Source organism: Tamandua tetradactyla, chromosome 8, assembly GCF_023851605.1.
Source record: "Tamandua tetradactyla isolate mTamTet1 chromosome 8, mTamTet1.pri, whole genome shotgun sequence".
NCBI classification, from domain to species: Eukaryota; Metazoa; Chordata; class Mammalia; order Pilosa; family Myrmecophagidae; genus Tamandua; species Tamandua tetradactyla.
Window position 1 is genome coordinate 72,002,589 of NC_135334.1, and position 12,810 is coordinate 72,015,398.

Here is a 12,810-nt window from a genome sequence, read left to right on the forward strand (position 1 = left end):
ATGATCATGATGATGAATATGCAACTATGTGATGATATTGTGAATTGCTGAGTGCATGTGTTGGGAATGTTTGGTTCTTGTAATTTTTTTATTTAATAAAAAATTTTTTAAAAAACCACAAGAGCAATTAAAAAAAAAAAGATGAAAGGGAAGAAATAGAGATATTAACTGTCCACTTGGAAGAACTAGAGAAAGAACAACAAACTAACCCCAAAGCAAGCAAAAGAAAAGAAATAACAAAGATTAGAGCAGAAATAAATGAAATTGAGAACATGAAAACAATTGAGAAAATCAATAAAACCAGAAGTTGCTTCTATGAGAAAAGCAATAAGATGGATGGACCCTTAGCAAGACTGATAAAAAGAAGAAGAGAGAGAATGCAAATAAATAAGATCAGAAATGGAAGAGGAGACATAACCACTGACCCCACAGAAATAAAGGAAGTCATGACAGGATAGTATAACAACTTTATGTTACTAAATACAACAATGCAGATGAAATGGACAATTTTCAAGAAAGGCACAAACAACCAACTTTGACTCAAGAAGAAATAGAGGACCTCAACAAAACAATCACAAGTAAAGAAATTGAATCAGTCATTCAAAAGTTTCCAAAAAAGAAAAGTCCAGGACAAGATCACTTCACATGTGAATTCTACCAAACATTCCAGAAAGAGTTAGTACAAATCCTACTCAAACTCTTCAAAAAAAATTGAAGAGGAGGGAAAGCTACCTAACTCATTCTACAAAGCCAACATCACCCTCATACCAATGCCAGACAAAGATATTACAAAAAAGGAAAACTACAGACCAATCTCTCTAATGAACATAGATGCAAAAATCCTCAACAAACTTCTAGCAAAACGAATCCAGCAACACATTAAAAGAATTGTACATCATGACCAAGTAGGAGTCGTCCCAGGTATGCAAGGATGGTTCAACATAAGAAAATCAATTAATCTAATACACCATATCAACAAATCAAAGCAGAAAAACCACATGATCGTCTCGACTGTTGCAGAAAAGGCATTTGACAAAATTCAACATCCTTTCCTGTTGAAAACCCTTCAAATTAGGAATAGAAAGGAACTTCCTCAACATGATAAAGGGAATATATGAAAAACCCACAGCTAACATCATCCTCAATGGGGAAAAAATGAAAACTTTCCCCCTAAGATCAGGAACAAGACAAGGATGTCCACTATCACCCACTGTCATTCAACATTGTGTTGGAAGTTCTAGCCAGAGCAATTAGACATGAAAAAGAAATACAAGGCATCAAAATTGGAAAGGAAGAAGTAAAACTCTCACTGTTTGCAGAAGATATGATAATGTATGTCGAAAACCCCAAAAAATCCACAGCAAAACTACTAGAGCTAATAAATGAGTACAGCAAAGTGGCAGGTTACAAGATCAACACTCAAAAATATGAAGTGTTTGTATACACTAGTAATGAACAATCTGAGGAGGAAATCAAGAAAAGAATTCCATTTATAATTGCAACCAAAAGAATAAAATACTTAGGGATAAATTTAACTAAAGAGTCAAAAGACCTACCAAAGGAAACTACAAGAAATTGTTAAAAGAAATCACAGAAGACCTAAATAAATGGAAGGGCATACTGTGTTCATGGTTTGGAAGACTAAATATAGTTAAGATGTCAATTCTACCTAAACTGATTTACAAATTCAATGCAATACCAGTTAAATACCAAAAACTTACTTTTCAGAACCAGAAAAACCAATAACCTAATTTATCTGGAAGGGCAGGGTGACCCAAATAGCTAAAAGTATGCTGAGGCAAAAAAATGAAGTCGGAGGTCTCACGCTACCTGACTTTAAGGCGTATTACGAAGCTACAGTGGTCAAAACAGCATGGTACTGGCATAAAGATAGATATACTGACCAATGGACTAGAATTGAGTGTTCAGATATAGACCCTCTCATCTACGGACAATTGATCCTTAATAACGTAGTCAAGCCAACTCACCTGGGACACAACAGTCTCTTCAATAAATAGTGTCTAGTGAACTGGATATCCATATGCAAAAGAATGAAAGAGGACCCATTTCTCACACTCTATACAAAGATTAACTCAAAATGGCTCAAAGACCTAAACATTAGATCTAAGACCATAAAAATGTGAGAAGAAAATGCAGGGAAATATCTTATAAATCTTATATTAGGAGGCGGTTTCCTAGACTGTATACCCAAAGCAAGAGCATTGAAGAAAGAAAGAAAGAAATGGGAACTCCTCAAATAAACACTTTCGTGCATCAAAGAATTTCGTCAAGAAAATGACAAGATAGCCTACACAATGGGAGACAATATTTGAAAAAGATATATCAAATCAAGGTCTAGTATCCAGAATTTATAAAGAGATTGTTCAACTCAACAACAAAAAGACAACCAACCCAAAATAGGTAAAAGACTTGAACAGATACTTCTCAGAAGAGGAAACAAAAATGGTCAAAAGGCACATGAAGAGATGCTCAACTTCCCTGGCCACTAGAGAAATGCAAACAAAACCAAAATGAGATATCATTTCACACCCACCAGAATGGCCATTATCAATAAAACAGAAAATGACAAGTGCTGGAGAGGATGTGGAGAAAGAGGTACACTTATCCACTGTTGGTAGGAATGTCAAATAGTACAATTGCTGTGCAAGGCAGTTGGCAGTTCCTCAAAAAGCTAAATATAGAATTGCCATATGACCCGGTAATACCACTGCTAGGTATCTACTCAGAGGACATGAGGGCAAGGACACAAATGGACATTTGCACACCAATGTTTATGGCACCATTATTTTCAACTGCCAAGAGATGGAAACAGCCCAAATGTCCATCAACAAATGAGTGGCTAAACATATGTGATATATACATACGATGGAATATGATGCAGCTGTAAGACAGAATAAAGTTATGAAGTATATAACAACATGGATGGACCTTAAGGACATTATGCTGAGTGAGATCAGCCAGAAACAAAAGGACAAATACTGTATGGTCTCACTCATATGAACTGACATTAGTGAATAAACTTGGAGAATTTCATTCGTAATAGAGACCACCAGGAGATAGAAATAGGGTAAGATATTGGGTAATTGGAGCTGAAGGGATACAGATTGTACAACAGGACTGAATGTAAAAACTCAGAAATGGATAGCACAATACTACCTAACTGTAATACAATTATGTTAAAACACTGAATGAAGCTTAATATGAGAATGATGGAGGAAGGCTGTGTGCACAAATGAAATCAGAAAGAAAGATGGACAATAAAGATTGAGATGGTATAGTCTAGGAATGCCTGGAGTGTATAATTATGGTGACTAAATGTACAAACTTTAAAAATGTTTTTGCACGAGGAAGAACAAAGGAATGTCATTACTGCAGAGTGCTGAAAATAGATGGTAATTAATATTTTAAAATTTTAACTTAGTGTGAGACTAAAGCAAAAAATGTTTTTTTGGTACAAAATTTATATTTTGACTAGTGCATTTCCTAATATAACTTATGTAGATAGCTTAATTGAGCACCATAAGCAGACAGAACCTTGAGTAGGGCATGAGATTTTGTTGGTCTCTCCAGAATGATACCCCAATAAATACCAGAGTGATTTGAACAGTGAATAAAAAAGTATTTGCAAAGTCCCCTTCGGGGAACGGTGAGAACTGGGGAAAATTCAACTTCCCCAAGTTGAATTCCTGATATTTTCACAAGCAGTGCAGACAATCAAAGTTATAGGTGAGCCCCCAATCTTGGGGTTTGTTCATATGAAACTTAATCCCACAGGAGATAGGTCAAGCCTACTGAAAATTAGGCCTAAGAGTCACCCCCAAGAGAACCCCTTTTGTTGCTCAGATGTGGGCTCTCTCTCCAGCCAACACAACAAGCAAACTCATCACCCTCCCCCTGTCTACATGGGACGTGACTCCTAGGGGTGTGGACCTTCCTGGCAACGTTGGACAGAAATCATAGAATAAGCTGCGATTCAGCTTCAAGGGATTGAGAAAACCTTCTTGACCAAAAGGGGGATTAGCGAAATGAGACAAAATAAAGTGTTAATGGCTAAGAGATTCCAAACAGAATCTAGAGGTTATCCTGGAGGTTATTCTCACACATTAAATAGATTTCACCTTGTTTGTCATGATGTAATGGAGAGGCTGGAGGGAACTGCCTGAAAAAGTAGAGCTGTGTTCCAGTAGCCATGTTTCTTGAAGATGACTGTATAATGATATAGTTTTCACAATGCGACTGTGTGATTGTGAAAACCTTGTGTCTGATGCTCCTTTTATTTATCTTATCAACAGATGAGTAAAACATATGGAATAAAAATAAATAATAGGGGTAACAAATGTTAAAATAGATTTAGTTTGAAATGCTAGTGATCAATGAAAGGGAGGGGTAAGGAGTATGGTATGTATGAATTTTTTTCTGTTTTCTTTTTGTTTCTTTTTCTGAATAGATGCAAATGTTCCAAGAAATGATCATGATGATAAATATGCAACTATGTGATGGTATTGTGAATTACTAATTATATACGTAGAATGGATTAATCAAAAGTTAAGAATGTTTGTGTTTGTTTGGTGTTTTTTGGTATTTAAAAAAAAAATTTTTAATTAATAAAAAAAAAAAACTCTATTCAGTTCCCTGGAAGTTTTGCAAGCTTTTTCAGAAAACTGTTCTGAATAGCACGTTCTCAAGGCAAGCATGCTACATTTGTGGTCATGCTGTGAATGGTATTAACTGCATACAGATTTCAAGTAACATTCTGCAGAATGTTGAAAGCTCCTTTTCTATCAAAGTAGAGTGGAAAATTTTCACTCTCACTAATAAAATGTCATTTGCAATACAGCGGCATCCAGTGTGAGGCTCTTTACTCTTCAATGATGAGAATAAAAGAAATAAGGAGGCCTATGGAAGCAGGAACCTATGAGGGATTACTTAACAAAAAAAGCTATGAAAGAATCAATTTCAGACTGCCTTTGTAAGAGAAATAGCCATAGCTAAGAGCTAACAAAAGTTGCAAAGGTTTTCGATAACTTAATTAGCTAAACATAAATCCTCAACATGTAAACTAAGACAAGAAAACATTAACCTTCAAGAAGTTCAGATGAATCATATGAGCATTGTAACTAAAGTCTGGCAAATAAGAATAAGGTTCCACTACGACTGGAATAAGTATTAGTAAGAAATAGAGTATATTTCATATTTTTAGACATATATTTTTTACAAGTTTGCTCTAATAAAATGATCCAATTTTACTATCATATTAGTTGCTTTAATACATGTACAAGGGAAAATTAATGGTTGTGACAGATCTCAAAAAAAAAATAAGAAAGGCTTGGAGCATCTATCTAGCCTAACCAGTTTCTAAGAAAACACCTAACAGTTCAAAACCAATGCTCAAGTCCTGAAAATCCAATCTAGTTCCTTGAAATTATTCTACAAATATAAGCATTTCTACTACCCTGGTGAACAAAATACATTCAGCCAACTAGTCAATCGAAATGGGATTTAATTTGTTTTAATATTTTCATAATTTACAAAAGATCTGATACCTATTAGAAAGAATTAGGATTATTAATGCTTAATGGGAATAGAGTTTCTGTTTAAAGTGATGGAAATTTTTGGTAACTGGTGGTGGTGAGGGTAGCACAACATTGTGATGTAACTAATGTCAATGAATTGTATACCAAAAGTGGTTAAAATGGGAAATTTTATATTGTATATATGTTATCACAATAAAATTTTCTTTAAAAAAAGGAATGAAATATTGTTACATGTTACATGTTTCAACTTTAAATGGATGAATTGTATGGTATGTGAATTATATCTTAATAAAGCTGTTACTGAAAAAAGAAAAAAAGAATAAGAATTATGAATGTATACCCCCAAATTCACCAACTTTAATTAAATGGCCTGAGCAATTTAATAATTTCAAACTGATTAAATTCCCTTTTAGAGATACTTATAAACTCATACACTACAAACACAAAACTTCTTTTATCTTTCCATTTGAAAGATTCAGAATGCACATAGAAACCTTATCACTGCTTTGCAGATAATACATTAATCCTTTAATTATACATAAAAACATTAGGGAAGACCAATTCATTAACTAGGGTCATATTTGTTTCTATAGGAAAATGACTATCCTATTTCATATAACTGTTTCTACTTTTCAGGATTGACAGGTATGCTGAAACATTGCAAGGCTCACGTTTCCTGGCCTTAGAACTGTAAACCTGTAACTTAATAAGTTTCCTTCCATTTCTGGTGTGTTGCATTCCAGCAGCATTTAACAAACCAAAATACTAAATGCCAGGGGATTATGCTAAATGCTTTATATCCATGATCTCATACAATACTACTTTCCCCATTTTAAACATGAGGAGATTAAGGCTCAGACAAGTTGAGCAACTTTCCAAGGTTACACAGCTTGTAAGTGGCAGACTCAAGATTTAAATCAAGATTTGTCTGTCTCCAAAGCCCATGCTTAACTAATCTACTTCACTGCCTCCTTTAGTATTCATGTTTTCATTTACTAGAAACAGTAAGCAAGGCAGGGATTTAAATAAACTCACACAACTTATCCTTTACAATAGATGTCTATACAGAATTAATTTATTAGTTTCCCAAAGATTCTCTGTAACAAGCATTAGGCTATGTTCAGTCCAGTCTTCCTGCATTTTCTAATTTGTTTGCTGGATTCTCATTCTAGGCAATAAAGGACCAGGTTCACTTTCAACACACACAATCTTCTACTACTTCTCTTATTTAGTAACTACTTTTGATACCAATAAAAATAACTGCACATGACAATTTACTCGTTTTTTGATATGGTTCATGGTTTAAGCTAATAAAATTGTTCTAAATCTCAAAACTTAAGAGAATGTAAAAAAATCATACACAGCAACTTGGAATTCACTTAACTGGAGAAAATTAATAATATGATGTTAAGCTTTGGGAGAGTAAATCTTGATTTCAACTCTGTTGTGGAAGAATGGGCAACCCCAAACCTGGGGCTACATTATATCACTACCTACGGAGAAGCATTCAACACCTGCTGACTCTGGGAAGATTGCTTTGACTTCATGTCATTTCTCCTTAACTGCATCATTTCTATTCAATCAAATAAAAACCCTTCTCTCAAGAAAAAAAGCCTGGGTTGTTATACTCCCTCCTTGCTGCCCCCCCGCCACAACCTTCTTACAAAACTAAAAGAACGGAACAACTATGTGAATAAAAGCTTAAATCAAATTAATAAATATTCTATTATCTACTCTAGGCTAAGTATCCATATAGGAATTGAAGAATGTTGGAAGACTTAGTAAGGATTCATGGAGGGCACACTCGATAACTGCAATGATCCAAAGGAATTCATACAGAGTATACACAGATGTGTCATTACAGTTCAACAGTCATTACCATAAGTTTAACATGCATAATTATACCTTGTATCACTGAAAAGTTATTACCATATATCACTGAAAAGTCATTACCATAAGTTTAACATGCATAATTGTACCTTATATCACTGAAAAGTTTCCCTTGTGCCTCACACATTCAGAATGGCCAGATAGGAGGTGAATCCCTCAAGTTCCTCTAGACTCCTTTGGCTTCTTGTCTCCCTAACTTTGAAGGCCTCTGACTCCTTAGACCCATTACTTCTTTAGGCTGAATGAGAAGACTCCAAACATCTTTTATATTCCTTCTGAAGGCACCTATGTCTTAGAAGTAAACCATCTAATTGTTAAACACACGTATTTGCTAGATCAATTTGCATGTAATTTGGCAAACCATCACAAAGAAACATTAAAACTCAATCTCTTAAGAAAGCCTTCTTGACCAAAAGGAGGAAGAAAGAAATGAGACAAAATAAAGTATCAGTGGCTGAGAGATTTCAAACAGAGTCAAGAAGTTATCCTGGAGGTTATTCTTATGCATTATATAGATATCACTTTATAGTTTGTGGTATATTGGAGTGGCTGCAGGGGAGTACCTGAAACTGCTGAACTGTGTTCCAGTAGCCCTGATGCTTGAAGACAATTTTATGTAATGTAACTGTGTGATTTTTTACAATTTTTACAGTGTGATTGTGGAAACCATGTGGCTGATGCTCCTTTTATCCAGCGTATGGACAGATGAGTAAAAACAATATGGATAAAATAAATAAATAAATAATTGGGGGGACAAAGGATAAAATTAATTGGGTAGATGGAAATATTAGTGCTCAATGAGAGGGAGTGGTAAGGCATATAGTATGTATGAGTTTTTTAATTTCTTTTTCTGGAGTGATGCAAATGTTCTAAAAATGATCATGGTGATGAATACACAACTATGTGATGATTTTGTGAGCCACTGATTGTACACCATGTTTGGAATGTATATGTGTGAAGATTTGTCAATAAAAATATAAAAAAGAAAACACAAACTCAATCTCTGACAATGTTAACTGAATGCAATACATGATACTGGACTGGATCTAATAATAGAGAGGAAAATGCCCAAAAGGACATTATTGGAACAAAAAAAAATAAAACAAAATGTAGACTATATGTTTTATATCAATTCTAAATTTACTGAACTTGATAACTATATTTAAGGTGGTTGCATAAGTAAATATTCTTGTTCTTAAGAAATGTACATCGAAGTATTAAGTGTTAAAGGAACATGATTATACCATCTACCCTCAAATGTTCAGAAAGCAGATTAGATATAGACAGACAGATTATAGAATGATACAGCAAATACGGTAAAATGTTAAATGGTAAATCTGATATCTGGATAGGGATATACTGGAGTTCTCTGTATCGTTTTTGTATTATTTTTGTATCTTTCCTCTAAATTTTATATTATTTCAAAATAAAAAGTTAAAAAGAAAGAAAGAAAGAAAACTCATACTCTGCCCTCAAATTACTTACAATGTAGACAGGGTTCACAGGCAAAAATATGAGTTTTAACAGCAGTCTTAAACAGTAGACAAAAAAACACCAAAGCTATATAGGGCATACATAATTAAATACCAAATGAGTGGTACAATGTGTATTATAGCTCAAATGATGGATCAAGGTAAAGAATTATTAGAGGATGCTATTATATATGCATATATTTTTATATTTTATTATGAACAACAAACAAACATACAAACATTCTTGACATACAAACATTCTTGACATGGTTACAATCAATGGCTCACAATATCATCACATGGTTGTGTATTCATCACCATGATCATTTTTTTGAACATTTGCATCTCTCTAGCAAAAGAAAAAACTCATACTTGCCATACCCCTCACCCCTCCCTCTCACTGACCACTAATATTTCAATCTACTCAATTAATTTTAACCTCTGTTCCCCCTATTATTTGTTTCTTATCCATATTTTTTACTCATCTGTCCATACCATAGACAAAAGGAGCATCAAACACAAGGTTTTCACCATCACACAGTCACACTGCGATTGTATAATGATAAAGTTTATATAATCATCTTCAAGAAACATGGCTACTGGAATACAGCTCTACAGTTTAAGGTACTTCCCTCCAGCCACTCTAATACACCATAAACTAAAAAGGGGATATCTATATAAAGCATAAGAATACCTTAAGGATAACCTCTCAACTCTGAAATCTCTCAGCCACTGATACTTTATTTCATCTCATTTCTTTCTTCCCCCTTTCGGTTGAAAAGGTTTTCTCAATCCCTTAATGCCAAGTTTCAGCTCATTCTAGGATTTCTGCCCCACGTTGCTGTTACTGTATTTTTAAAACATCTAAATTTGTAACATAAGATTAGCATATTTATCACCTCTTAATATTCCAACCAAGAATAAAATATCTCTAAATTATTATTTTTCCAACAAACTAGCCATTCAGTTATAAGGAGATGATGTTGTCACTCTGTCTCTACCATTTGATATTAACAGGTTATATAGCTAATCCATTTTAAAATCTGAACTGTGATTTAAATCTATGCGAATCAACAGTCAGTACCTAGCTCTATCTCTGATGTCTGGTGATGTGGCTGTTTGTCACCCAGCTTTTATTCTCACTAAAGTCAAAAGACTAATAATGAGAAAATACAAGCATGTCTCTCTTTCATTTTCCCCAGCACATAAATTGATGATCTGGGGAGGATTTTTTTTCTTATCAATTGTTCTTGAAAAAGAACTTTATGTATAATGCAGTCAGTTCTAGAAAGCAATAACGAAACTAAAAGGTATTTCTATTCCTTGGGTAAATAGCAGCTCACCTAAATGACAGGCTAGATGAATTATTTGTGTTTTCATGGATAACTAGCTTCTGTTTCTATCTGGTTAGTGATTCATCTCTGAGGATCATTAGGAAACCCTTTGGAGAAATCACTCTGCATACCTCCTTTGTGACCTTTAAATGTCACCACGCAGTTAGCATCTTCAACTGACCAGATCTTCAGTTGGGCATCCATTCCCCCACTCAGAACCACAAGGCCTGATGGGAAAAATCTGCAACAACTCACATCAAACACATGTCCTTCCAATACTCTCTGGAAAAACAAAAGAAAATTCCATGCTAGTTCTCTTGTCCATCCTTGATATTTTCTTACCTCCCATATCCTTTGTTCCTCATATGAAAGATGCTTTAGCCACATGATAAGTTTTAAAACCAAGGATATTCAAAGGATCTCTTTAGCACATTTGTCTACCAGGTGGTACTTTGGCTTTGGTTACATATGTTGTGATACTGAATTCCATGGATCATGCAGTCAACCTTAGGTCTAGTTCTAAGTAAAAGGGGCTGTTGAGGCTTAGGAGCTCTTCTAACTGTTTCTGCTAGAAAACAGTTTAGATTGGAGGGTCCAGTCATATATTCAGTATTGTGGCCTTTCTAATACGTCTTGGAAATTAACCACTGAAGGCAGTTCATACCAAGGGAACTAACCATTTAGACATTCACAGGCATGCTTCTCCATTACTCCAGCCCCACTCTATTCTGGCAAATCACTAGGCATGGGATGGTTCTCAGGTTAACAAACAGGAGAACGGAGACCAACTAAAATACAATAGACCTAGAACAGGCCACTCTTTCTTTCATGACCAAGTCTATGGTTCTCAGACAACCCCTCATGTATAAAACCCTAAAAAGTGTGCCCAAAGCCATTACTCTGATTTCTCCGTTGGAAGCCTGCCAGATTTTCATACTCCCATCAGTACTAGAAGATACACCAAGGCCTCCTCCACTGGAAATGTCCAGGCAAGTTACCTGTTCAAAGATAAAACAACGAGCATTACAAATAATGAAATGTTCTTATTTCCTTGAAATATATTATAAACCTCTCCAGTTCACACTCCTCAAAGACCTCTTTAAGCCTATGCTCCTGAGCATACTGAGTTACCGTCATCAACCTCCCAACAAGGCTGGAGCTGATACCTTCCACTTATCAAAAAAAAGATATTTTTGTGATCATCTGTGTTTCAGCTAAAAAGTTCTCCCTATTCCCATATCATTTCCATAGTTTCCAGCTTCTGCTATTTTAATTTAAAATTAAGGTACTCTCTTAATTCTTAGGGATCCACTTATGTAAAAAATAATCTTCCAAGATACACCAGAGGTAACTAAGAAAGTAGAGTATGTAAAGATACTTTATATACCTTCTATAAAATCCTTAATCAGAATAAGTAAAAGAGAATTCTCAGATGGGTCAACTTTAATGTTTTCTAAGAAAGCTTCTAGTTTTCTAAGATTATTTCTTCATTTTGGTTTCTCAGAATAAAAGGACTGTTAACTCAATTGGGGATCTTTTAATTGTAAGGATTATAACAATTAACATTTATATCATGTTTTATCATTTATAAAACATTTTCAAATACATTATATCATTTGATCCTCACAATAATCCCACTCAATTGTTAATTTCCAACTGTTTAATACTATAGACATGGAGGTAAATTTTATATTGCCCATCTTCAAGGAATTTACACAGTCTGGGCCTAAAGTCTGATTACTTGACTGTCAATTTATTTCAACTCTATGTCTGGCTCCCCAACTAAATAATGGGCTGTATGTATGTCACAGAAGTGTACAGCACTTTCTTATTCTAATTATAGGCTATGTACATAGTAGCTAATCAATAAATACCAAATGATAGCAGTTTTGGAACCAGGAAGATGACATACCTCATTAACACTAGGTAGGAAAGCAAAGCCATTTGACCTGTACCAACAAGACCAAGTACTATCCTGTCAGTGAAACCCCAGAAATCTTGCCAAGATATATTTAAACATTTTCCTACCCACACTGAAATCCATTTAATCACTAAAGCAAGATGGTTCAAGCTTATTCCTGGTTCAAGTAGCTTCTATCCATTTATCCTTTGGCTGCATAGTGGACACTACAACTTAACATGTCCAAATCGTAACTCTTGTATCTCCCTGCCCCACACCAATACAATTGTTCCTCCTCCATTAGTAAATGAATGGTATCACTATTTGCCCAATTTTCAGGCCAAAATTTTTGGAATTATCCCAATTCCTCATTTTCTCTTACACCTTACATCAAGTAATTAGCAAATCCTGTCTGGTCCCACACTCTAGAATACAGGTACCCTCTATGAAGGCAGTTTAATCATTGCTATATCCTCAGTGCCCATAAGAGTACCTGGAATATAGTAGGTGACTAATAAATGAATGAATCACCTCTTAGTGGGTTCAAATAAGAGAAAGGGAGAAAAGACATACAAAGGGAGCATAGTTATGATTTAAAAATTGACCCACTACTGAAAAAGCTTTCCCAACACTCCCAAGGAGTTCATCACTTCTTCCTC

General features: G+C 34.7%; 1 protein-coding gene across 5 annotated transcripts in view; it reads right to left on the reverse strand.

The window, feature by feature from the left end:
• Positions 1-12,810, reverse strand: part of PAAF1 (proteasomal ATPase associated factor 1) — a 159,173-nt gene that overhangs the window by 110,302 nt on the left and 36,061 nt on the right. For all 5 annotated transcript variants that reach the window (XM_077113619.1, XM_077113617.1, XM_077113616.1 and 2 more), the window contains exons 5-6: positions 11,151-11,249; positions 10,383-10,533 (exon numbers count right to left, since the gene is read on the reverse strand). In XM_077113619.1, coding sequence (XP_076969734.1) covers positions 10,383-10,533; positions 11,151-11,249 — 250 coding nt within the window. The remainder of the gene's footprint in view (positions 1-10,382; positions 10,534-11,150; positions 11,250-12,810) is intronic.